The 23,303-nt window shown below is 34.6% G+C and overlaps 1 protein-coding gene across 3 annotated transcripts in view; it reads right to left on the bottom strand.

The window, feature by feature from the left end:
• The window catches only part of LOC141395138 (uncharacterized), a 294,451-nt gene that overhangs the window by 156,170 nt on the left and 114,978 nt on the right, over positions 1-23,303 (bottom strand). For all 3 annotated transcript variants that reach the window (XM_073970612.1, XM_073970611.1, XM_073970613.1), the window contains exon 3: positions 15,919-16,158. In XM_073970612.1, the coding sequence (XP_073826713.1) occupies positions 15,919-16,099 (181 nt within the window). In that variant the 5' untranslated portion in view covers positions 16,100-16,158. The remainder of the gene's footprint in view (positions 1-15,918; positions 16,159-23,303) is intronic.

Here is a 23,303-nt window from a genome sequence, read left to right as displayed (position 1 = left end):
GGCGATAAACAGTAGGTCCCATATCATTGAGCTAATATGAATCGGGGTGCACTCATTGATATGAGAGAAGTCTCCCTTGTCCCGTATGGGATGTTGTGGAACAATGTTTTTTTTTTTAATAAAGATCTATTAAAAGTCTTCTAAAGATAGAAGACGTCCTAAATTTCTTTTAAGGATAGAAGACCTCCTAAAGGTCTTTTGTGGATAAGCTCTTCTTTGACTATAGGATCTCTTTAAGGTCTTCTTAAGATGAAAGACCTCCTAAAGGAAGTCTAAGGATAGTAGATCAGTTAAAGATCTTTTAAGGATAGCAGATCTATTAAAGGTCTTCTTAAGACCTCCTAAGGGCCTTATATGAATAGAAAACCTCGTAATGGTCTCCCATATCTTCTAAAGGTATCCTCTGTATGCAATGACTCCGAAGGTCTTCTGTATACTAAATGTATTCTAGTTATAGAAGACTTTCTAAAGGGCTTCTATGTATGAAAGATCTCCTAAATGTCTTCTACGCATACAAAAGTCGACGCAAATAGTCAAATTTTTGCATCCGTTATTGCACTACAACATTAAGTTCAGGAAAAATGTAACAACAATAACTTTATTTGCATTCTCAAACAAAATGACCAACAAAAATTGCTGCAGCCAAAATATTAACTAACCAACAAAATAACAACAACAGCAATTAAGGATATTTTTATTTTACGCGTGTTGGAAACTGAAATACATGCAAGCATATGCTGTCCGGATGTAACACGATTTACCAGCTTCCGTTTATGAAACGGAAGTAATGATGGCAGCCGGCATAATAATGGCGGCCCGGGTAAACACTATGAACAATAGAGCGAACAACACAAATAGCAACATATTTTGCAATTTACAGTATTGGTGTTGTGAACAAGGATCAACATGAGGGCGACAAAGAGTGAGAGAGAGAGAGAGTGGTTTTTGTTGATTTTGGCCCAAACTGACCAACAAGTTGAACGCATTTTGGGTGGTGTTTGCATGTGGTTTTATGCCGAGTAAAATGTTTTTTTCTTTGCTATCAAAAAAAAAGGATGTTGGAAGGAGGATACAACCACGAAGTTTTTCGCCACCCCAAAAAAACCAACCTTGTAAAATATTCATGCGAAAAATTGGATTGAAATTTGTAACTGCATTTAACTATAACTACATCCACGAAAATCTCATAAATAATGCCTGCATAAAAACAAAATAAATTCTGTGTTTTGTTTGTTCCTTTGTTTTGTTTCGGTTTCCACGATAAACTTCATTGCAAGTCCCTTAAAACTAAAACTGTTTAAATGGAAATTGTAAGCAGAAAATTTCGCCAATGAATTTTTGGGTGGTCCTACAATAGCAGACCTTGTGTTTGGTAGAACTTCTGATTAATAGATGAAATGGTCACATCGAAAGAGGTTCGGATTGCTCTTCGACACTTTTCTTAAGATTCATGTGATTTTTTCTAAAATGTACAAATGTTCTTAACAAATCCATTTTGGTTGATCGTATGGTATACCTTGAAAAATATCCCTAAATTTCAACTGTTCTGGGCCAGAGGATGCTTGCAAAAAATTATTTTAAAAAATTCAAGTTTAAAAAATATGTTTCTTTGAATCCCTCCTCGTAATGTTTGATAAAACCTGACCACATCCTCGTTTTCCAACAGTTCCCACCATTTGTTATTCTTTATGCTGCGTTCGATATTGTGGGTACGTGGTGCGTATATTGTACACTTTTCCCAAAAATAAAAACTGCACTAATTTTACTTTATAGTCTGCCATAACGAGAAGTGTATAAAACATCAACAAAAACGATGACGACAAGAACAAAAACAACGCAACCAACCAGTAACTACAATAACTACTGCAAATGCTCGAACAAATTTGCATCCCAAAACGTATGCAATTCAAATGAATGTTAAGTTGTTGCCATTTACGCCGAATTCCCTGCCCCTATCTAGCCATTTCATGACATCCACAGCAGCTGAGGCAATTGGGAAAGATCTCTTTGCTCCGCACAACGACTTGTGTAGGTTGGGTGGAGACGGTGGGAGTGTGTATACACCACACAAGGTCAACAATAACAATGGATAATGATTTTGATCCAGATAACCGGAATATTAATGAACTTCCATTCCACTTTAAAGAAGTAATTGGAAGCAATCTTGCGAAGATTGAGTTAAGGTTAAAATTAAACGATATGACTGACGATGATGTGAAAGATTAAAACAATTGCTTTTGGGGAAATTGGGTTAGGTTTATTATGTCGCTTAAGTCAGCGAATATGGCAATCTGCAGATTTTTTAAAAATGATGTTTGAAATGACAAAAGCGATTGAGGTGTTTTAGAATAATTTTTAAAGGCGTCGTTTTTTTATTGGGATAACTGAAAAAATTCGTTTTTTTTTCAAAATAGTCTGGCTTAATCCCATTGCTGTTGTTTTATTGTTTTAAAACAACTAATTTATTAGTGGAAAAAGTTTGACATTGTTCGCCAAGGGGTAAGGCAGGGAAGACTAGTTTCGATCCCCGCCACATCAAATCAAACAGCCCCTAAAAACTCAAAATATGTTGAGGTAAGGTCCTTGGAAATTATTTATCGATAGCAGAACTTGTGGGATATTCCCCTTTACATATGTAGAAGTCCATTGGCAAGCGTCTTCCACAATAACTTGTGAATACTAAGGACACTTCTTATATCGTTATCTACTAATAGAAGGAATCTAAGGCCACCTCACAGTTGCCTTACTACAATAAATATCATTTATAGGATTCTTCCACCATTATCTCTTTGTTTTTTTTTCTATAGTCCGAATGCTCTTTGTGCTGAATCAATAGAAGGTCCTTAGGAGGACCATACAAGACCTTTAGGGCATATTCTATCCACAGAAAACCTCTAATAATAGAAGGAATCTAAGGCCGAATGCTCTTTGAGGTGAATCCTTAGGAGGACCACACAAGACTTTTAGGGCATATTCTATCCACAGAAAATCTTTAGGATGACTTAAGGATATTTCTTATCCCTAGAAGATTTTTTGAAAGTCTAAAGTTTTCTGTGGATAGAATACATCCTACAGATTTTCTATTCATAGGAGGTGATCCTCTTTGCATAGAAGACCCTTAGAAGGACTTCTATCCATCGAAGACCTATCCGTAGCAGACCTTAAGAAGGTCTTCTATCCCTTGAAGAACTTTAGGAGGACTTCTATACATATAAGACTTTTAGGATATCTCCTATCCATAGAAGACCTTTGGGGGACATTTGATGCACAGAAGACCATTAGAGGGTCTTCTATTCGTAGCAGACCTTAAGGAGGTTTATCGATAGAAGAACTCTAGGCAGTTTTCTACGTATGTATATAAGACCTTTGGGATGTCTGGTATCCACAGTAGCAGATCTTTAAAAGGTCATCTATTCGAAGCAGGCCTTAAACAGGCTGCGGTTTATTTCGTATCGGATTGACCCAAAACCATAGTGTTTCGGCCAGTGGCTGCCAACTCAGCATCAAGCCTATGCTTCTAAGTAGGTTTCTATGCTGCTACAACAACATAAGAGTAGCCTTCTATCCATAAAATAACTTAGGAGGTCTTCCGCCCTTTATAAGACCTTTATGATGATGTCTTATATTCACAGAAGACCTTTGGGAGGTATTTGATCCGCAGAAGATTTTAAGAAGGCCTTTTGCCCGTAACAAACCTTAAGGAGCTTTTCTATCCTTAGAAGACGTTTAGGAGATCTAATTTGAATATAATGCTCTTTGAGAAGCTCCTTAGGAGGACCATACAAGACCTTTAGAGCATATTCTATCCACAGAAAACCTTTAAAATGACTTAAGGATATTTCTTATCCCTTTGGAAGGAATAAAACCTTTACGATGACTGCAATCCACAGAAAACCTATTGGAAATATTTGATCCGAAGAAGACTTTAAAGGTGTTTAATCAGTAGAAGATATTAATGATGTTTTTTATCCGTAGAATAACTTTAGAAGGTCTCCCGTCCACCCGTCTTCTGTCGACAGAATACCTTTAGGGGGTATTTTATACATGGAAGAACTTCAGAGAGTCTTCCATCTATATAATAAATTTTTGAGGTCTTCTAGCCATACAATACCGTTAAGAGATCCTCTTTGTATACACATTTTTCAGATGTTATTCGAAAAATTTTAGTTATAATTCGTAACATTTCATTTGTAATTCGAGAATTCCATTTGAAATTCGAATTATTTTATTTGTAATTCGTTATTTTTTTTTTTTGAAATTTCAAACAAAATGATTCGAATTACAAATGGAATCATTTTATTGAAATTTATTGTATTTGAAATTTCAAATAAAATTATTCGAATTTCAAATAAAATAATTCGAATTACAAATGGAGTAATTCGAATTACAAGTAAAATAATTCGAATTTCATCTGAAAAAGGTGTAGAAGACCCTTAGAAGGACTTTTATCCAAAGAAAACCTTTAGGTTGTCTCCAATTCGCAGCACAACTTACGGAGGTCATCTATCCATAGAACAATTTTAGGAGGTCTCTATGCGTATTAGAGATTTAGGATGTCTTCTATCCACAGAAGACCTTTGGGAGGTATTTTATATATATAGTTCGAGGAGGTCTTCCATCTTCAAAAGACCTTTAGGACTTCTTCTAACCATAGAATACCTATAAGAGATCCTCTTTGCATATAAGACCCTTTGGGGTACTTCTATCCATAGGAGCCCTTAAGGAGGTCTTCTTTCCACAGAAGAACTTTGGGGATATTTTATGTATATGAAAGCTTTAGGATCTCTTCTATTTAATTCACAGAACATCTTTTCTATTCATAAAAATACATTTGACATGACGTTTATGCACAGAAGACCCTCAGAAGATTATCTATAAAAGAGCTTTAGGAAATATTCTATCTTTTGGATAACCCTTCGTGTGTTTTCGGTGGGTAAAATATACTGTAAAGTCTTCCTCTTTTTGGAGTTTTTTCTAGTGTAGCCTAGCCTCCGGTTGTCCTATTATAGATTGAATACCCCTTAAGGTCCTTCTATGCACATACATATATCATTGAGAGATTTTTTGAGATTGAGAGTTTTTTCCATGAAGTTTCCTTCCATTTGAACATTTGAATTCTGGGCGGTCATTAACCACAATTTAATTTTTGACGTTATGACCGTCATAAACCCCACTGTGAGTAGGAGTGTGTAGTGTAGCGAATATGAATATGGATAACATTCAAACTTGATTTAAGCGTGAGAGAAGTACTACGATGTGCAAAGGATAGACCAATACCAATCATTCAGTTAGATATAGTTATCGTGTTGGCCATTTTGGTTGGTTACCATGTGATTTTGGAGCTTTTGGACCAGTATGACAGGAAACATGGTCTTGCTGTAAGCAGGGCCACGCCAAATTTGCAAACAAGCCTCAAAGTTCCATTAAATTGCACTTAACCGAAAATTTTGAACTTTTGTGAGGGAGGTACCCGAAAATGATTACCAATATGGAACTTCTTGGAAAAAAAATTATGACATACAAATTGTCGGCCCAATCGGATACTGTATTCGTAAGTTTTGGAGCACATCAACCATTTGAGTGGATTTACTTACGTAAACAATTTTACCGTCGTATAAGCAGTCGCGAGCACAACATGCTGCAAAAAAATTCAAAACGATAAAATTCAAAAAAATTCAAATCGAAGTGGATCTTATTTTGAGAGTCATATCTTTTCGATAGATATCGCGCCCACTACACCATTTTCACATGTAATTCGAATAATTTCAGTTGCAATTCGAAACATTTAACTTGCAATTTGAGAATTCCAATTGAATTTCGAATTATTTCATTTGTAATTTGAGAATTTCATTTGAAATTCGAATTATTTCATTTGTAATTTCATTTGAAATTCGAATTATTTCATTTGTAATTTGAGAATTCCATTTGAAATTCGAATTATTTCATTTGTAATTCAAATTTTTCCATTTGTAATTTGAATTTTTTTCACTTGAAATTCCAAATGGAAAACTTCGATTTACAAATAGAAAAATTCAAATTACAAATGGAAAAATTCGAATTTCAAATGAAATTACAAATGAAATAATTCGAATTTCAAATGAAATTCTCAAATTACAAATGAAATAATTCGAAATTCAATTGGAATTCTCAAATTGCAAGTTAAATGTTTCGAATTGCAACTGAAATTATTCGAATTACATGTGAAAATGGTGTAGTGGGCGCGATATCTATCGAAAAGATATGACTCTCAAAATAAGATCCACTTCGATTTGAATTTTTTTGAATTTTATCGTTTTGAATTTTTTTGCAGCATGTTGTGCTCGCGACTGCTTATACGACGGTAAAATTGTTTACGTAAGTAAATCCACTCAAATGGTTGATGTGCTCCAAAACTTACGAATACAGTATCCGATTGGGCCGAATTCTTCGAATTACATATGAAAATGATGTAGTCATTCCAGTTAGTCATCGTATAACTTTTGGACCAGTATGTTAGGAAGCATGGACTTGTCCACAGAAAACATAATATCGCTGTAAACAGGACCATATCGAACAGCATCGATATGCATTGTCAAACGATTTTCGAGCAGACCCCAAACTGCACTTAGACACAAATGTTGAACTTTTGTGGGGGGAGGTATCCTATGGAGAGGACTGATATGGACCATTTTAGAAGTTTAACTAAATTTGGACAAAATATTAGGTGACCCGAGGTTTGGACCAAATTGGTTGACCCGTTTAAGAGACATAGTACATACCATTTCAGTGACGTTTTTTAATATTGGGGGAAGTACCGGAAGCTGTGGACCGGTATTGCCCATCTTCGAAATGAAACTAAGTTTGGACAAAATACGACAAAGGCCACAAAATTTTAATTTTTTCAAAAATTAAAAAAATACTCCTTGGGTTTTCACAAAACTTATACACTCTACGTCAGTAGAATAGAACACCTAACTTTCTGTTAATGTTAGCTTATTTATCCCAAAACTAATGAATCTGCGCTTTTAGTCAAGTGGGGGATTTAAAGTCTATGATGTTCCGTATCAAACACAAAAAAATTATGTTTCTAGCTTTTCGCGAGATGATTTTCTGATCAATTTTCAGATAGTACTATGAAAAATAGACATTTATTTTTGGTCATCAGGATAGAACAGTCACTTTATTTTCGCGAATTTTTGAGATATTAACGCCGAAATTTCTTTTAGTCGATAAAACAAGGCTTTCTAATCATTTTCCACCAAAGAAAACCTATAAATTATTCCGCGGACACCAAAATAACAGCGTTAAGGGGTTTAAATTGACAGATATTTTAAACATCTCGGAATATCAATAGGAGTCGCGCAGTTATGTCATATTTCTTCACAATAAGATGGAATATGACACAGACAAGCCTGACGGATACAATTGAGTGCTTCGGATGCTGATAAGATGGAACATTTTCAAAATAATTATGAAAAGTGTCAAAATTTTTCATAAAAACCATGACGTTTTGTTCAATAAAACGATTTTTCCGCGAACAAGTCTGCCGTTCAACGGTTTGGAAATATGCTCCAGATTTGGAGGAAGATAGGCTGATACGAAAACAACCGTTATTTTCATACACTGAAAGAAATTTTAGTACTTTTTAAAACAACATACGAAACCTAAAACCTCAATTTCCATGACTGTGTTTTTCCGCGAAAACGGGTCTTTTACATTTGCGAGTTCAGTTAAAAAAACTACTAATTCGTAAAATCTGGTATGGAGAGCATAACCTGGTCCATTTATATTGGAGCATAACACTGTTGAGAACAGTCGCGGACACCGAAATAAGAACACATATAAAATTCAAAGTCCAAAGGGTGTGTTCAATTTGAAAATGAGCTAAAATTTCCCTCACTGTATTAAAATAGCGGTTGTTTTCATATCAGATTATTTTCCTCTAAATGTGGAGCATATTTCCAAACCTTTAAACGGCAGACTTGTTCGCGGAAAACCCGTTTTATTGATAAAAACACCATGGTTTTCATGAGAAATTTTTACGTTTTCATAATAATTTTGAAAATGTTCCATCTTATCAGCATCCGAAGCACTCGATTGCATCCGTCGAGCTTGTCTGTTTCATATTCTATCTTATTGTGAAGAAATATGACATAACTGCGCGACTCCTATTGATATTCCGAGACGTTTAAAATATCTGCAATTTAAACCCTTTAACGATGTTATTTCGGTGTCCGCGGAATAGTTTATATGTCTTCTTTGGCTGAAAATGATCAGAAAGCCTTGTTTTATCGACTGAAAGAAATTTCGGCGTTAATATCTCACAAATTCGCGAAAATAAAGTGACTGTTCTATCCTGATGACCAAAAATAAATGTCTATTTTTCATAGTACTATCTGAAAATTGATCAGAAAATCTTTTCACGAAAAGCTAGAAACATATTTTTTTCTGTGTTTGATACGGAACATCATAGACTTTAAATCCCCACAAAATTAAAAACGAAGATTCATTCATTTTGGGATAAATAAGCGAACATTAACAAAAATGTAGGTGTTCTATTCTACTGACGTGGAGTGTATAACTCGTATAAAACCTTATATACTTAAAAAATTTCCATTTGTGTAATAAACCTATAATTTATATGGGAAACGGTGCGGAAAAAACCTGTAATTTAAAAAAATCAAAAAAGTGTTAAACGGACGGAACGGTTTCTAGAGTATATATAGACTGAAGGAGAACACTCTCGAGCATCATTCTCCGAAAACAGAACTTTGTTCCAAGCTGTTTCCTAAAAGTTCTAGTCCGTTAAACTTGGAATTTCACTAAAATTTAGCACCAGAGGAAAAATAAAATAGCTCACTTCGTATAAACGCTACGGCAATTTATTGACACAGTTCTTAAAGACAACAATCCTAGCTATCTAACAAAATAACAACGGAAACAATAGCTGTTACAGTTTGAGAGAAATAGCTATTTTTTCTTCAGAAATTTGCAAAAATGACGTATTTTCCAAAATTGGCCAGGAATATCGATTCCTGAGCCACTGTGCCTCGTTAGAAGTCCCGTTTACGGTTTCATCTGTAGATAGAAGTTGCTTTGGCGCATTTGGGTGTTCTTCTATTGACTACAATTCTTCATAATCATAATCCATAATGTAGATTATGGATTCTTTAAGCCAAAAGTTATTCTTCTATTGATCGAATAACTTCTTCAACTGTGTTTTTTTTTCTTCTAAAGAAAGAATACCATTTGAGGTGTTATTTTGTAGGTGGAAATACTGGAGATCTAAAAATTAAACATTATCTTAAAGATAGAAGGTCATTTGAGGACTATATTCCATTGGATTTATTGTTTAGAATATTTTTAAGGGATTACCAGAGTTCCTAAGTTTTTATGATTTTTTGGGGATTGTGAGAGACCTCTGATGATTTTAAGAATTTCTAATGTGATCATCAGAGCTTAGATTTTTTAAAATATTATCAGAGCTATTGCATTTTTTAAGAATATTTTTTGAGGAATTGTTACAGCCAACGGATTATTTCATAATATATATTTTGAGGGGTTTTAAGAGAGCCTACATTGTTAATAATATTTTTTTAGCTCTCCGATTATTTTTTCTTTGAGGAATTATCAGAGCTCTGAGATTTTGTGAGATTTTTTTACTGATTATTACAGTTCTTAATTTTTTAAGGATATTGTAAGGTTATCAGAGCTACTACATTTTTAAAGTATATTTTTAAGGTTTACCAGAGCTTTCAAATTGTTTTCAGAATATTTTCAGGGACTATCAGAACTCCTAGATGTTTGGAGAATCTATGTATGCAGCAGATATCTTCGGAATTAATAAGGCAGAAGAATTGATAAAAAAGGTCTGGATGCTGAGGTATTCTTGGCTAATGTAGCTACTCCTAAACGCCTCTGATAGATCAACACAAAATCTTACACAGTATCCGATTGTCATTTATCATTTATCGATAGCAGACCATTTGGGATATTCTCCCATACATATGTAGAAGTCCATTGGCAAGCGTCTTCCACATTGTAGATTAGCCTTGAGTAAGTTGAAAAGGCTTTCCAACTCCTCTAAGTGCAAGGGCACACATCATTTCGCAGTAAATATTTTCCAGTAAGATTTTGAAAAGACTACATGGTAGACTGTTGGGTGCCACCGTGATGCAATTGTATGCACTGAACACCCGCCTTGCACGCTGAAGGTCGTGGGTTCGATTCGGTGGCAAAATATCCCTCAGTAATGTTGGCGACATTTCCTGAGTATTTGAAAACTTCTCTACAAGTAGTGTCTTAGACACGTCGTACGGACTCGGTGATAAACAGTAGGTCCCATATCATCGAGCTATGAATCGGGGTGCACTCATTGATATGAGAAAAGTCTCCCCTGTCCCGTCTGGGATGTTCGGAACAATTACATTATTATATTATTAAATGGTAGAATGTTTTTGGTAAAAAAGCCAGCGATTTGATTATTGAGCCGAATGTTTTCGCCTAGGATCAAAGTTAGTTACAAATGTACCATGTATACCCGGTCATTCCTATTTAAAACACAATCGGGGTTTTTTCCTTATTGCTTCTTGTGACTAAATATTTATAAATTTGAAATATAGTATTAAGAATTTTCTCCTAAAATTACCCTAAGTGCCTCTTCCATAATTAATTATAAACCAAATTTAAATCAAATTTTTGCAAATCACTGTCATGTCTTTTAAAATCACTTAAACTAAGGATTTAATGATTAATGGCTTGTTTCCTTTTTCCTCCCCAAAAAGGACAATAACATTTTTGTGTTACGGATTTATACTTCCGAGAAAATCGATCAAATCATTTGTTTCCATTTTTCAATTTGTCATGTTTTAAACACTTCAACGCTTTTGGACAGAATGAAAACTAAAAAACAAAGGAAAATACCGAATGACAAAGGATTCCTTTAAAAGAAAGCACATTGACTTAACAGTAGACAAGCAACGATTTTCGAGGAAGAGGGCAGAACCTAGTGGTCAACAATTTAGCATTCTTTCAAACCAAACATGCTCTCTGCCTTTGCATCTCTTTGTGACACATCAAAATTATACCCCGAAGATGTTTTTTAGATGTTGTTTTCCTTTTAACTGTCCGCCTTGTTTTTACAGATAACTTGGAACAAAATTGTAGTCCAATATTTGTTAGGAAGTGATGTTATTTTGCATCACTTTTTATTCTTCTTTTCTTGTGATGTGTAGGCGTATGGTTATTTTTGCATTAGAAAGCTGAATCGACTTTTTGTGATAAGATTTATTTTGTATTCTGTATCCTTTACCCTATTTGAATGTGTAACATGTTCTATGTGTCAATTTTAAATTGTTTGATGGTGTGTGTTTGTTGTTGAGATGTGTTAGTTGATGCTGGGAAACACGGCAAAACTTACGAGAGCGATGAATTCAGTTAAATTGAAGTACATCTGGCAACCAAAAAGTCTGTGAAAAAATTACAATTTTGAGAGACTACCACAGCTCGTGAATTTTTAAAGATTAATTTTGAGGTCCTACCACTGCTGGTGGATTTTTAAAGATTAGTTTTGAGGGCCTACTTCAGTTCGTGGATTCTTAAAGATTAGTTTTGAGGCCCTGCCACAGCTCGTGGGGTTTTAAAGATTAATTTTGAGGGCATAACACAGCTCGTGGATTTTTAAAGATTAGTTTTGAGGGCCTACCAGAGCCCATGGATTTTTAGAGATTAGTTTTGAGGGCCTACCACAGCTCGTGGATTTTTAAAGATTAGTTTTGAGGCCCTACCACAGCTCGTGGATTTTTAAAGATTAATTTAGAGGGCCTACCACAGCTCGTAGATTTTTAAAGATTAGTTTTGAGGGCCTACCACAGCTCGTGGATTTTTAAAGATTAATTTTGAGGGCCTACCACAGCTCGTGGATTTTTAATGATTAATTTTGAGGGCCTACCACAGCTCGTGGATTTTTAAAGATTAATTTTGAGGACCTACCACAGCTCGTGGATTTTTAAAGATTAATTTTGAGGGCCTACCACAGCTCGTGGATTTTTAAAGATTAATTTTGAGGGCCTACCACAGCTCGTGGATTTTTAAAGATTAATTTTGAGGGCCTCCTACAGCTCGTGGATTTTTAAAGATTAATTTTGAGGGCCTACCACAGCTCGTGGATTTTTAAAGATTAATTTTGAGGGCCTACCACAGCTCGTGGATTTTTAAAGATTAATTTTTAGGGCCTACCACAGCTCGTGGATTTTTAAAGATTATTTTGAGGGCCTACCACAGCTCGTGGATTTTTAAAGATTAATTTTGAGGGCCTACCACAGCTCGTGGATTTTTAAAGATTAATTTTGAGGGCCTACCACAGCTCGTGGATTTTTAAAGATTAATTTTGAGGGCCTACCACAGCTCGTGGATTTTTAAAGATTAATTTTGAGGGCCTACCACAGCTCGTGGATTTTTAAAGATTAATTTTGAGGGCCTACCACAGCTCGTGGATTTTTAAAGATTAATTTTGAGGGCCTACCACAGCTCGTGGATTTTTAGAGATTAATTTTGAGGGCCTACCACAGCTCGTGGATTTTTAAAGATTAATTTTGAGGGCCTACCACAGCTCGTAGATTTTTAAACATTAATTGTGAGGGCCTACCACAGCTCGTGGATTTTTAAAGATTAGTTTTGAGGCCCTACCACAGCTCGTGGATTTTTAAAAATTAATTTTGAGGCCCTACCACAGCTCGTGGATTTTTAAAAATTAATTTTGAGGCCCTACCACAGCTCGTGGATTTTTAAAAATTAATTTTGAGGCCCTACCACAGCTCGTGGATTTTTAAAGATTAGTTTTGAGGCCCTACCACAGCTCGTGGATTTTTAAAGATTAGTTTTGAGGCCCTACCACAGCTCGTGGATTTTTAAAGATTAGTTTTGAGGCCCTACCACAGCTCGTGGATTTTTAAAGATTAGTTTTGAGGCCCTACCACAGCTCGTGGATTTTTAAAGATTAGTTTTGAGGCCCTACCACAGCTCGTGGATTTTTAAAGATTAGTTTTGAGGCCCTACCACAGCTCGTGGATTTTTAAAGATTAGTTTTGAGGCCCTACCACAGCTCGTGGATTTTTAAAGATTAGTTTTGAGGCCCTACCACAGCTGGTGGATTTTTAAAGATTAGTTTTGAGGTCCTACCACAGCTCGTGGATTTTTAAAAATTAGTTTTGAGGTCCTACCACAGCTCGTGGATTTTTAAAAATTAGTTTTGAGGTCCTACCACAGCTCGTGGATTTTTAAAAATTAGTTTTGAGGTCCTACCACAGCTCGTGGATTTTTAAAAATTAGTTTTGAGGTCCTACCACAGCTCGTGGATTTTTAAAAATTTGTGGATTTTTAAAAATTAGTTTTGAGGGCCTACCACAGCTCGTGGATTTTTAAAAATTAGTTTTGAGGGCCTACCACAGCTCGTGGATTTTTAAAAATTTGTGGATTTTTAAAAATTAGTTTTGAGGGCCTACCACAGCTCGTGGATTTTTAAAAATTTGTTTTGAGGGCTTACCACAGCTCGTGGATTTTTAAAAATTTGTTGTGAGGGCCTACCACAGCTCGTGGATTTTTAAAAATTTGTTTTGAGGGCCTACCACAACTCGGATATTTTTAAAGATTAGTTTTGAGGTCCTACCACAGCTTGTGGATTTAAAAAAATAGTTTTGAGGGCCTACCACGGCTCGTGGATTTTTAAAGATTAGTTTTGAGAGCCTATCACATCTCGTGGATTTTTAAAGATTCGTTTTGAGGGCCTATCACAGCTCATGGCTTTTTAAAGAATCATTTTTCAGGGCCTACCACAGCTCGTGGATTTTTAAAGATTAGTTTTGAGAGCCTATCACATCTCGTGGATTTTTAAAGATCAGTTTTGAGGGCCTACCACAGCTCGTGGATTTTTAAAGATTAATTTTTAGGGCCTACAACAGCTCGTGGATTTTTAAAGATTAGTTTTGAGGCCCTACCACAGCTAGCTAGACAAAAGCCTTTGAAGAATTTTTGAGGGTCTATAAAAGCCTTTGGAGGATTTTTGAGGGTCTACAAAAGCATTTGGAGAATTTTTGAGGGTCTACAAAAGCCTTTGGAGAATTTTTGTGGGTCTACAAAAGCCTTTGGAGAATTTTTGAGGGTCTACAAAAGCCTTTGGAAAATTATGGAGGGTCTACAAAAGCCTTTTTATTTTTAGAGAATTTTTAAAGGTTTACAAAAAAGGTTTTAAAAAATAATTTGAAGGGTGTACAAATTTTTTTGGAGTTTACAAAACGTCTGCAGTTTAAGAAACAATTTTTGGAGTCTACAAAAGCTTTTGGATTTTTAGATGCTGAAAATCCTCTTCAGCTTTCGGATTATTAAAGAATGTTTTGAAGGTCTCCAAAAGTTTTTGGGTTTTTAAAAAATATTTTTGAGGGTCTACAAAAGCTTTTGCATTTTTTAAGAAACTGTTTGGGAGCCTACAAAAGCTTTTGGATTTTTAAGGAATATTTTGGTGGGTCTACGAAAGCTTTTGGATTTTTAATGAAAATGTTTAAGGTTATACAAAAGCTTTTGGATTTTTTTAGAAAATTTTTGAGGGTCTACAGAAGATTTGGATTTTTAAATAATATTTTTGAGGGTATACAAAAGCTTTTGGATATCTAAGGATTATTTTGAGGGTGAACACAATTTTTTTGGAGTTTACAAAACTTTTGGAGTTTAAGAAACATTTTTTGGAGTCTACAAAAGCTTTCGAATTTTAGAGAATATTGCTGAGGATCTTCCAAAGCTTTTGGATTTTTAATAAAAAGGTTTAAGGGTCTACAAAAGCTTTTGGATTATTGTAGAATATTGTTAGGGTCTTCAGAAGATTTGAATTTATAAATAATATTTTTGAGGGTATACAACGACTTTTGGATTTCTAAAGCTTTTGGATTTTTGAAGAATATTATTGAGGGTCTACCAAAGCTTTTGAATTTTTGAAGATTATTTTTGAATATGTTGAGGCCTTATAGAATATGTTTGAGGCCTTGGAAAACTGCTCCTATCCATCTTACCCTCGTTGCATTGTTCATTCGCTTTGTTTGAATTTGGCATTTATTGAATATGTGACTATCGAATTTCTATGCTCTGAATCATCGTGAGCATCAACGTCATCGTCGGTATTGTTTTTGCTATGGTTATCGCCAGCAGCAGCACACTACTGTCATTGACATCAACACGACACATTTCCCCCTTAGCAGTCTCTCAGTATTAGCAATTCGTAACCCTGCGATATTTTTTGCAGCAACTTGGCAGCAGCTGTTAACTGTTGCTAATTGATGTGATTTTAATTGAGGTTGCAATTTGCAATTTGTCTCGAATATTGACATTATTGACATATTTGACATGTTGTGTTGTAGTCGTTTACATTGTCTTGGTGTTGTCAACGACAATGTAAGAGAAGAACATAAATACAAAGTCATTGCTGTAGTGGTGCGTTAAAAGTGGATTTTTTAGATGTCCTTGCGAAAGCTTTTCATACTATTGTTTCATAGCACGTTAAGGGTTTTTCTTCCAATTTTAATATTTTGTGATTTTTTTTCTTTTGTTTTCTCATTTTCCTGTTGGGGCTACTTTGAAAAACTTTGGTTTGCTTGGGGTTATTTTGTCTTTTTCTTGTCAAACAACCAAAAAAGATTTTTTAAAACAAAAAAATTTTTGTGGCCATTAAATTTAATATTAATGACCATAAATTGATATTTAATGCAACTTAATGAAACCATAAAAGGACTATTTTTGTTTTGTTTCATGGCAACAAATGCCGTAAAACTTTTTGTAAATCTTAAGAAGAAAAATGGAAATAAATCATTTTCGGTCTTCTTATTTTACAGACCAAAGTCATGTGACCTTTGAACTTTGATCATTTTGGTTATGAATTAAACATTATTGACTCACCTGCTTCAATGGGGGACACAACTATTCCACACAGCAATGTTAGTCCCGCAAGCCAGCTCCAGCTGTTGCCATTGTGCTCCACACGCCTTCTCTTAAAGCTGCGTCTTTTTTGTGTTGAATTCATCATTTGATGACTTTTGTTGACCAGCGTTGAATGATAATTGAGTGGTGTTACGCCCATTTTGAAATCTTTGTTGACGAAAAATATTAAAAGATTTTGTTGGTTTACTTAAAAACGAACTGAAATGAAATGAAGAAAAATGAAATAATTAAAAATTTATTTAAACGTCAAAATATACATATTTTGAATATAATGATAAGGCAATGCCCAAAGTAATGATTATAGCAGAGACAATTCATAAGTAACAAATTTAAGATATCTTCCATCCCTTTATGGTGTATAATTTTCTCATATCGCTCACACTACAAAGGTAAGCTTTTAAAATTGTGGCTTAATTAAGTTATTTTTAAAACGTTTTTATGTGAATTATAAAAAATACCGTTAAATGATATCATACAACTAACAGACCGAGATTGTCGCCTTTTCATTATTAAAGTTAACAGCTTTCAGTTTTCACGGCCAAATGTTGGCCATTATAGTAGGACCTCTTTAAAAATACTCGCGAGTGCTACTCCGTTAAAAAAGATTCTTTAGTAATGCACGTGATGCGATACTCCGTTAAAAAAGATTCTTTAGTAATGCACGTGATGCGATACTCCCTTAAACGATATCCTTTAAAATGCACGCGATGTGATACTCCGCTAAAACAATATTTTTTTTTTAATCTACAAGCTATGTTGGTCCCTCAAAAAATATTCTTTAAAAGTCCACGAGCTATGCTGGTCCCTAAAAAATATTCTTTAAAAATCCACGAGCTGTGTTGGTCTCTCAAAAAATATTCTTTAAAAATTCACGAGCTATGCTGGTCCCTGAAAAAAAATATTCTTTAAAATCCACGAGCTTGCTGGTCCCTGAAAAAATATATTCTTTAAAAATCCACGAGCTATGCTTGTCCCTGAGAAAAAAAAAATATTCTTTAAAAATCCAAGAGCTGTGGTAGTCATTGAAAAAATATTCTTTAAAAATCCACGAGCTGTGGTAGTCATTGAAAAAATATTCTTTAAAAATCCACGAGCTGTGGTAGTCATTCAAAAAATATTCTTTAAAAATCCACGAGCTGTGGTAGTCATTGAAAAAATATTCTTTAAAAATCCACGAGCTGTGGTAGTCATTGAAAAAATATTCTTTAAAAATCCACGAGCTGTGGTAGTCATTGAAAAAATATTCTTTAAAAATCCACGAGCTGTGGTAGTCATTGAAAAAATATTCTTTAAAAATCCACGAGCTGTGGTAGTCATTGAAAAAATATTCTTTAAAAATCCACGAGCTGTGGTAGTCATTGAAAAAATATTCTTTAAAAATCCACGAGCTGTGGTAGTCATTGAAAAAATATTCTTTAAAAATCCACGAGCTGTGGTAGTCATTGAAAAAATATTCTTTAAAAATCCACGAGCTGTGGTAGTCATTGAAAAAATATTCTTTAAAAATCCACGAGCTGTGGTAGTCATTGAAAAAATATTCTTTAAAAATCCACGAGCTGTGGTAGTCATTGAAAAAATATTCTTTAAAAATCCACGAGCTGTGTTGCTCCCTGAAAAAATATTCTTTAAAAATCCACGAGCTGTGTTGCTCCCTGAAAAAATATTCTTTAAAAATCCACGAGCTATGCTGGTCCCTGAAAAAAAATTTTTTTGAAAATCCACGAGCTATGCTGGTCCCTGAAAAAATATTTTTTGAAAATCCACGAGCTATGCTGGTCCCTGAAAAAATATTTTTTGAAAATCCACGAGCTATGCTGTTCCCTGAAAAAATATTTTTTTAAAAATCCACGAGCTATGCTGGTCCCTGAAAAAATATTTTTTAAAAATCCACGGGCTATGCTGGTCCCTGAAAAAAATATTTTTTTAAAAATCCACGAGCTATGCTGGTCCCTAAAAAAAATATTTTTTAAAAACCCACGAGCTATGCCGGTCCCTGAAAAAATATTTTTTAAAAATCCACGAGCTATGCTGGTCCCTGAAAAAAATATTTTTTAAAAATCCACGAGCTATGCTGGTCCCTGAAAAAATATTTTTTAAAAATCCACGAGCTATGCTGGTCCCTGAAAAAAATATTTTTTAAAAATCCACGAGTTATGCTGGTCCCTGAAAAAATATTTTTTAAAAATCCACGAGCTATGCTGGTCCCTGAAAAAAATATTTTTTAAAAATCCACGAGCTATGCTGGTCCCTGAAAAAATATTTTTTAAAAATCCACGAGCTATGCTGGTCCCTGAAAAAATATTTTTTAAAAATCCACGAGCTGTGCTGGTCTCTGAAAAAATATTTTTTAAAAATCCAAGAGCTATGCTGGTCCCTGAAAAAATATTTTTTAAAAATCCACGAGCTATGCTGGTCCCTGAAAAAATATTTTTTAAAAATCCACGAGCTATGCTGGTCCCTGAAAAATATTTTTTAAAAATCCACGAGCTATGCTGGTCCCTGAAAAAAATATTTTTTAAAAATCCACGAGTTATGCTGGTCCCTGAAAAAATATTTTTTAAAAATCCACGAGCTATGCTGGTCCCTGAAAAAAATATTTTTTAAAAATCCACGAGCTATGCTGGTCCCTGAAAAAATATTTTTTAAAAATCCACGAGCTATGCTGGTCCCTGAAAAAATATTTTTTAAAAATCCACGAGCTATGCTGGTCTCTGAAAAAATATTTTTTAAAAATCCAAGAGCTATGCTGGTCCCTGAAAAAATATTTTTTAAAAATCCACGAGCTATGCTGGTCCCTGAAAAAATATTTTTTAAAAATCCACGAGCTATGCTGGTCCCTGAAAAAATATTCTTTAAAAATCCACGAGCTGTGTTGGTCCCTAAAAAAGTATTCTTTAAAAATCCACGAGCTGTGTTGGTCCCTGAAAAAAATATTCTTTAAAAATCGACGAGCTATGCTGGTCCCTGAAAAAATATTCTTTAAAAATCCACGAGCTGTGTTGGTCCCTAAAAAAGTATTCTTTAAAAATGCACGAGCTGTGTTGGTCCCTGAAAAAAATATTCTTTAAAAATCGACGAGCTATGCTGGTCCCTGAAAAAAATATTCTTTAAAAATGCACGAGCTGTGTTGGTCCCTCAAAAAATATTCTTTAAAAATCCACGAGCTATGCTGGTCCCTGAAAAAAAAAATATTCTTTAAAAATCCACGAGCTGTGTTGGTCTCTCAAAAAATATTCTTTAAAAACCCACGAGCTGTCCCTGAAAAAATATTCTTTGAAATTCCAAGAGCTGTAGTAGGCCCTAGAAACTAATCTTTAAAAATCCACGAGCTGTAGTAGTCACATTTTAACAGCATCCGGAGGCAGTTCAACGGAGTCGTGAAAAAGGCACTCCGTGTTAACATTTCCAAACATTTGTTAATACAAACTAAATAATATTTAATTTGTGAACATTTTTCGGGTCACTCACGAGAAGAAAATTTCCCAATGGAGTGCTGTTGGAGTATATGTCGAAATCTTAACTTGTGATGGGAAGACAATATCAAACCCTTTTAGCAGATGAAGCAAAAGCACTTAAGCTTGGATTAAATGAAGAGCGGAGGAAACACACATTTTTGCGATTGAATTCAATAGAGAATTTTCATAATTTGTGTTAATTTAATAAAGTTATTAATATTTTTGTTGTACACAAATAATAAATGCATTTTATTTTGTTATTCAAAACACGTGCTCTGGACTGCCTCCTATTCTACCTCAAAGGGTCAGTTAAAATGCAATGCCAAAGGGTCAGTTAAAATGCAGTGCCAAAGGTTCAGTTAAAATGCAATGCCAAAGGGTCAGTTAAAATGCAGTGCAATGGAGTGCCTCTTTCCGGGGTCACTCCCTTGTAAAAATCATGAGTGAAAATGCATAATTGGATGCACTTCCAAATCACTTGTACATATCATTTAACTGCCTCTTTGGAGGCAAACTTTTCGCTGGGATCTATCCCATTTTTATTAATTCCCTTTAATTTTTGTTTAACACTTTAAAGTTATAATTAAATAATCTTTTTTATTTAAAATGTCACTTTATCACCCCTAAAGTTAACAGTGGCTGGCATAGTCGTGATGCAAACACACTTCTCCTCGAGCAACATTAAAGACCCATTGAAAGTTTAAATTTTGGTTCATTTGAAACCCGTGGTGACCCTCCTTCCCTTTGTGTGTGTCTCGCTGCCTGAGCTTCCCTGTCCAATGTTTGTCTGTTCCATTACAAACCGTGTTGAGTTCATTACATTACATACATCTGAGAGATGAGTTGGCGTTGTTTCTATCACCACTTAATGTGGCCAAATGGCCCACAAAAAAGCATACAAACAGAAGAGCGGTGAGCAAAAGGCCGACAGACAAACAAAAATTTCCGACTGTATTAAACGTTGAAAATATAACAACCTGCCAACATGGTCATTAACAGCTTTCGTTAGTTCGCTTGTTGAAACATTAATGGGGGTGCCTCCACATCTCACACGACCGTGGCTGGGCAATAAAACAAGAGTAGTGACAAAAAAGTGATGCGGGTTGGTTTTTTTGTGCCATTTTGCCATTGTGAATTAATGTTTATCATGAGCCCAACTAAAATTTTATAACTGTTTACAACTGGGCTATTTTTGTGTTACGCAAAATGTTGGTTATAATTATGGGCGGATATTCAACGACTTTATTGTAGGTTACCAAATTCAAAATTGGACTTGGGTGATTTCAAATTCTTCTCTGTAATAATTGAAAAGTTGTTTAAGCTAGGCAAAACAATTACCACCCTATATAACTATACCTGTAACCGTGCAAAAAGAATTTCCGGCATCGTGCCTCCTGTCTAACTCTAAAGGCCTCGACAGATAAGCGGCTGGCTTTCTGACTGAAGTCATTTCTGGGAAAGGAATAAAGAAATATCAGAACCTCATTTGAATTAGGTCGAACTTGGTCTTTAGTCTTTTACCAGAAATGACTTCAGCCAGAAAGCCAGTCGCTAAAGGCCTGCGTACATAAGCTGCTCTGCCTGATTGCCTTGCTTTCCTGCTTCATTTTTGACATAATAAAAATAAAAGAATAAAGAAGGCCGAGGAAATTTCGAACTGGGTTGCCCTTTTCTTTTTTATTCTTTTATCAGAAGTAAGCAAGGTAAGCAGGCAAGGCAGCTTATGTACGCAGGCCTTTATGTGTCGAGGCCTTTAGGCCGTTAGTCATAAGGCTTTGTTTTCATTTCTTTTCAAAACCCTACCCTCGAAAATTATGTGCAATAAAATAATTGCAACTTCATTCAAGGTATAACAGAGCCAGGTTTCGATCCTCGAACCTCAGCCTGTAGCGTACCTCATTTGATAGTAATAATTTTTTATAAAAATGTGTTTCAATTTGACAAAAGTGTCATTTGTATTTTGTAAATATTAACTTTTTTGTTTGTTTGTGCCAGTGTCTATTTGTTTAAATGTTTTTCCAGTTCAGTATGGCAACAAAATCAAATGTCAGTTATTATGTAAAAATGTTAATGGCGGAAAAGTTTTCGGTGAATACAAAATGTGAAAACAAAGCGGCAGCAGTTGATTATATTTAACGTTCTGCGGGAAAGGTGGCAGTAGCAGTGGCGATTCATTAAATTTTATTAAATTAAGTAAATGATTTAAAGTTAATAATTATGGCCGAAGTTTAATAAACTTTAAGGGAAGGAATCCCAAAAACAAGGTAAGAAGAAATATGTTGAGTAGAAAAGTTTAAATGTATTTATTTCGAAATCCATTTCAGACAATTTTTAGCAAGGGGAACCTGTAAAGCTCTAAAAGAGTTCACAAAAGTGCAGTTTATGAGCTGATTTTGAACAGCTTTGCAGCACGTAGTTTTGGTTAAATAATCTATGCGCTACTTTGATGTTTCTATCAAAAAATTTTCAGAAATATTACAACTGATTCAATGTATAAAAAAGAGAAGTTTCGATCCTCGAACCTTTGGTTTATGAACCCCGCAGCATGCTTCCACGTAGAACACAACTATCATGCAATAAAATAATTTACCGTTGACCTGGGGAAATTATGTAAAACAATTACAACTTGATTTGATGTATAAAAAAGTTCAAAAATATTACAACTGATTCAATGTATAACAAATAAAAGTTTCGATCCTCAAACCTTTGGTTCAGGGACCCAGCAGCGCTCTTAAACTTAGAACAAAATTTTCATGGAATAAAAAATTTACCGTTGACGATTGGACATCCTTCTCCTACCTCTTTCGCTCTCACTCTTCCAACGCCCTTCTTTCACTCTTTTGAGTTCATTTAATTTAAATATTCACGTGCTTAATTACAATATCTTTTTGTTTAAATTTAATATGTTAATTTGTTTATTTGCCCACATTGTTATTTTATTATATTTATTCAATACAACTAAGAGCCACCAAACATCATCGTTTAACCCGCCATCCTATAATTACCAGGTGTAATTCTGTAATACAATGTAATTGAAACATTGGTACTAGGTTTCACATCGCGTTCATAATTACATACAATAATCCCGAAATACCAATTATCCCCAACCGAGGATATCATATTTACAAATTTAATTATGAACATCACAATTTTGGCATTTGCATTATTAAATAGCAATAGCGCCGTTAAATTGAATTAGGGATAAATATTTGTTTTATAATTTCGTATTGTTTCGCTCTTTGTTTTTTTTTGCGGCTGAATGATTCCAAATAATTGAGTGGCGATAATAAATGATGTTATTATCTAAAACTAATTTTAATGTAAACGGCTGCTTATAAAAATTTAATCGAGGAATAGAACCTGAATAGTAAGGGAACTTTAATTGATAATATGTGCTTCTTCTTATCAACGAGTCTGTACGACACTTCATGATTATGATGTGAAAGTTTCAAATTCTAGCCAGTTGTCGTATACCTTCCAAATAGTTCCGATTAATTTTGGTTATCACCAAACCTACATCTATGTCAATAAGTTTTAGTGTGGAGGTCTTAATCGGCTTTAGCATGGCAAAGTCAGGGATAGTACCAGCGATATCAGAGTAGATGGCGGTTGTCCACTGGCGAAAGTATTTGGAAGGTAAAAAAACAGGATATGGGATGGTATCGGGTCGGCCTTAAGATCACAAAGATTTAGGCACAGACTTTAAGGTCTGTAGTTGGATTCTCTAACGCATTTTTTGGTTATCGTCAAAAATCGTTAAAATTAAAATGCGTATAATTTCCGTAATTAACGATATTATTCGGTAAGTTAGCGACCAATAAAAAGTATTCGCAAAGTTCTACCGACAGTAACAGTAATGTCAAACTTTATTTGAATTTTTCATTCATA

This window comes from Musca autumnalis, unplaced genomic scaffold, assembly GCF_047663935.1.
Source record: "Musca autumnalis isolate F117 unplaced genomic scaffold, ASM4766393v1 scaffold_2, whole genome shotgun sequence".
Taxonomy (NCBI): Eukaryota; Metazoa; Arthropoda; class Insecta; order Diptera; family Muscidae; genus Musca; species Musca autumnalis.
The sequence above is the reverse complement of the archived record's forward strand: the minus strand, read 5'-3'. Positions and strand labels throughout refer to the sequence as shown.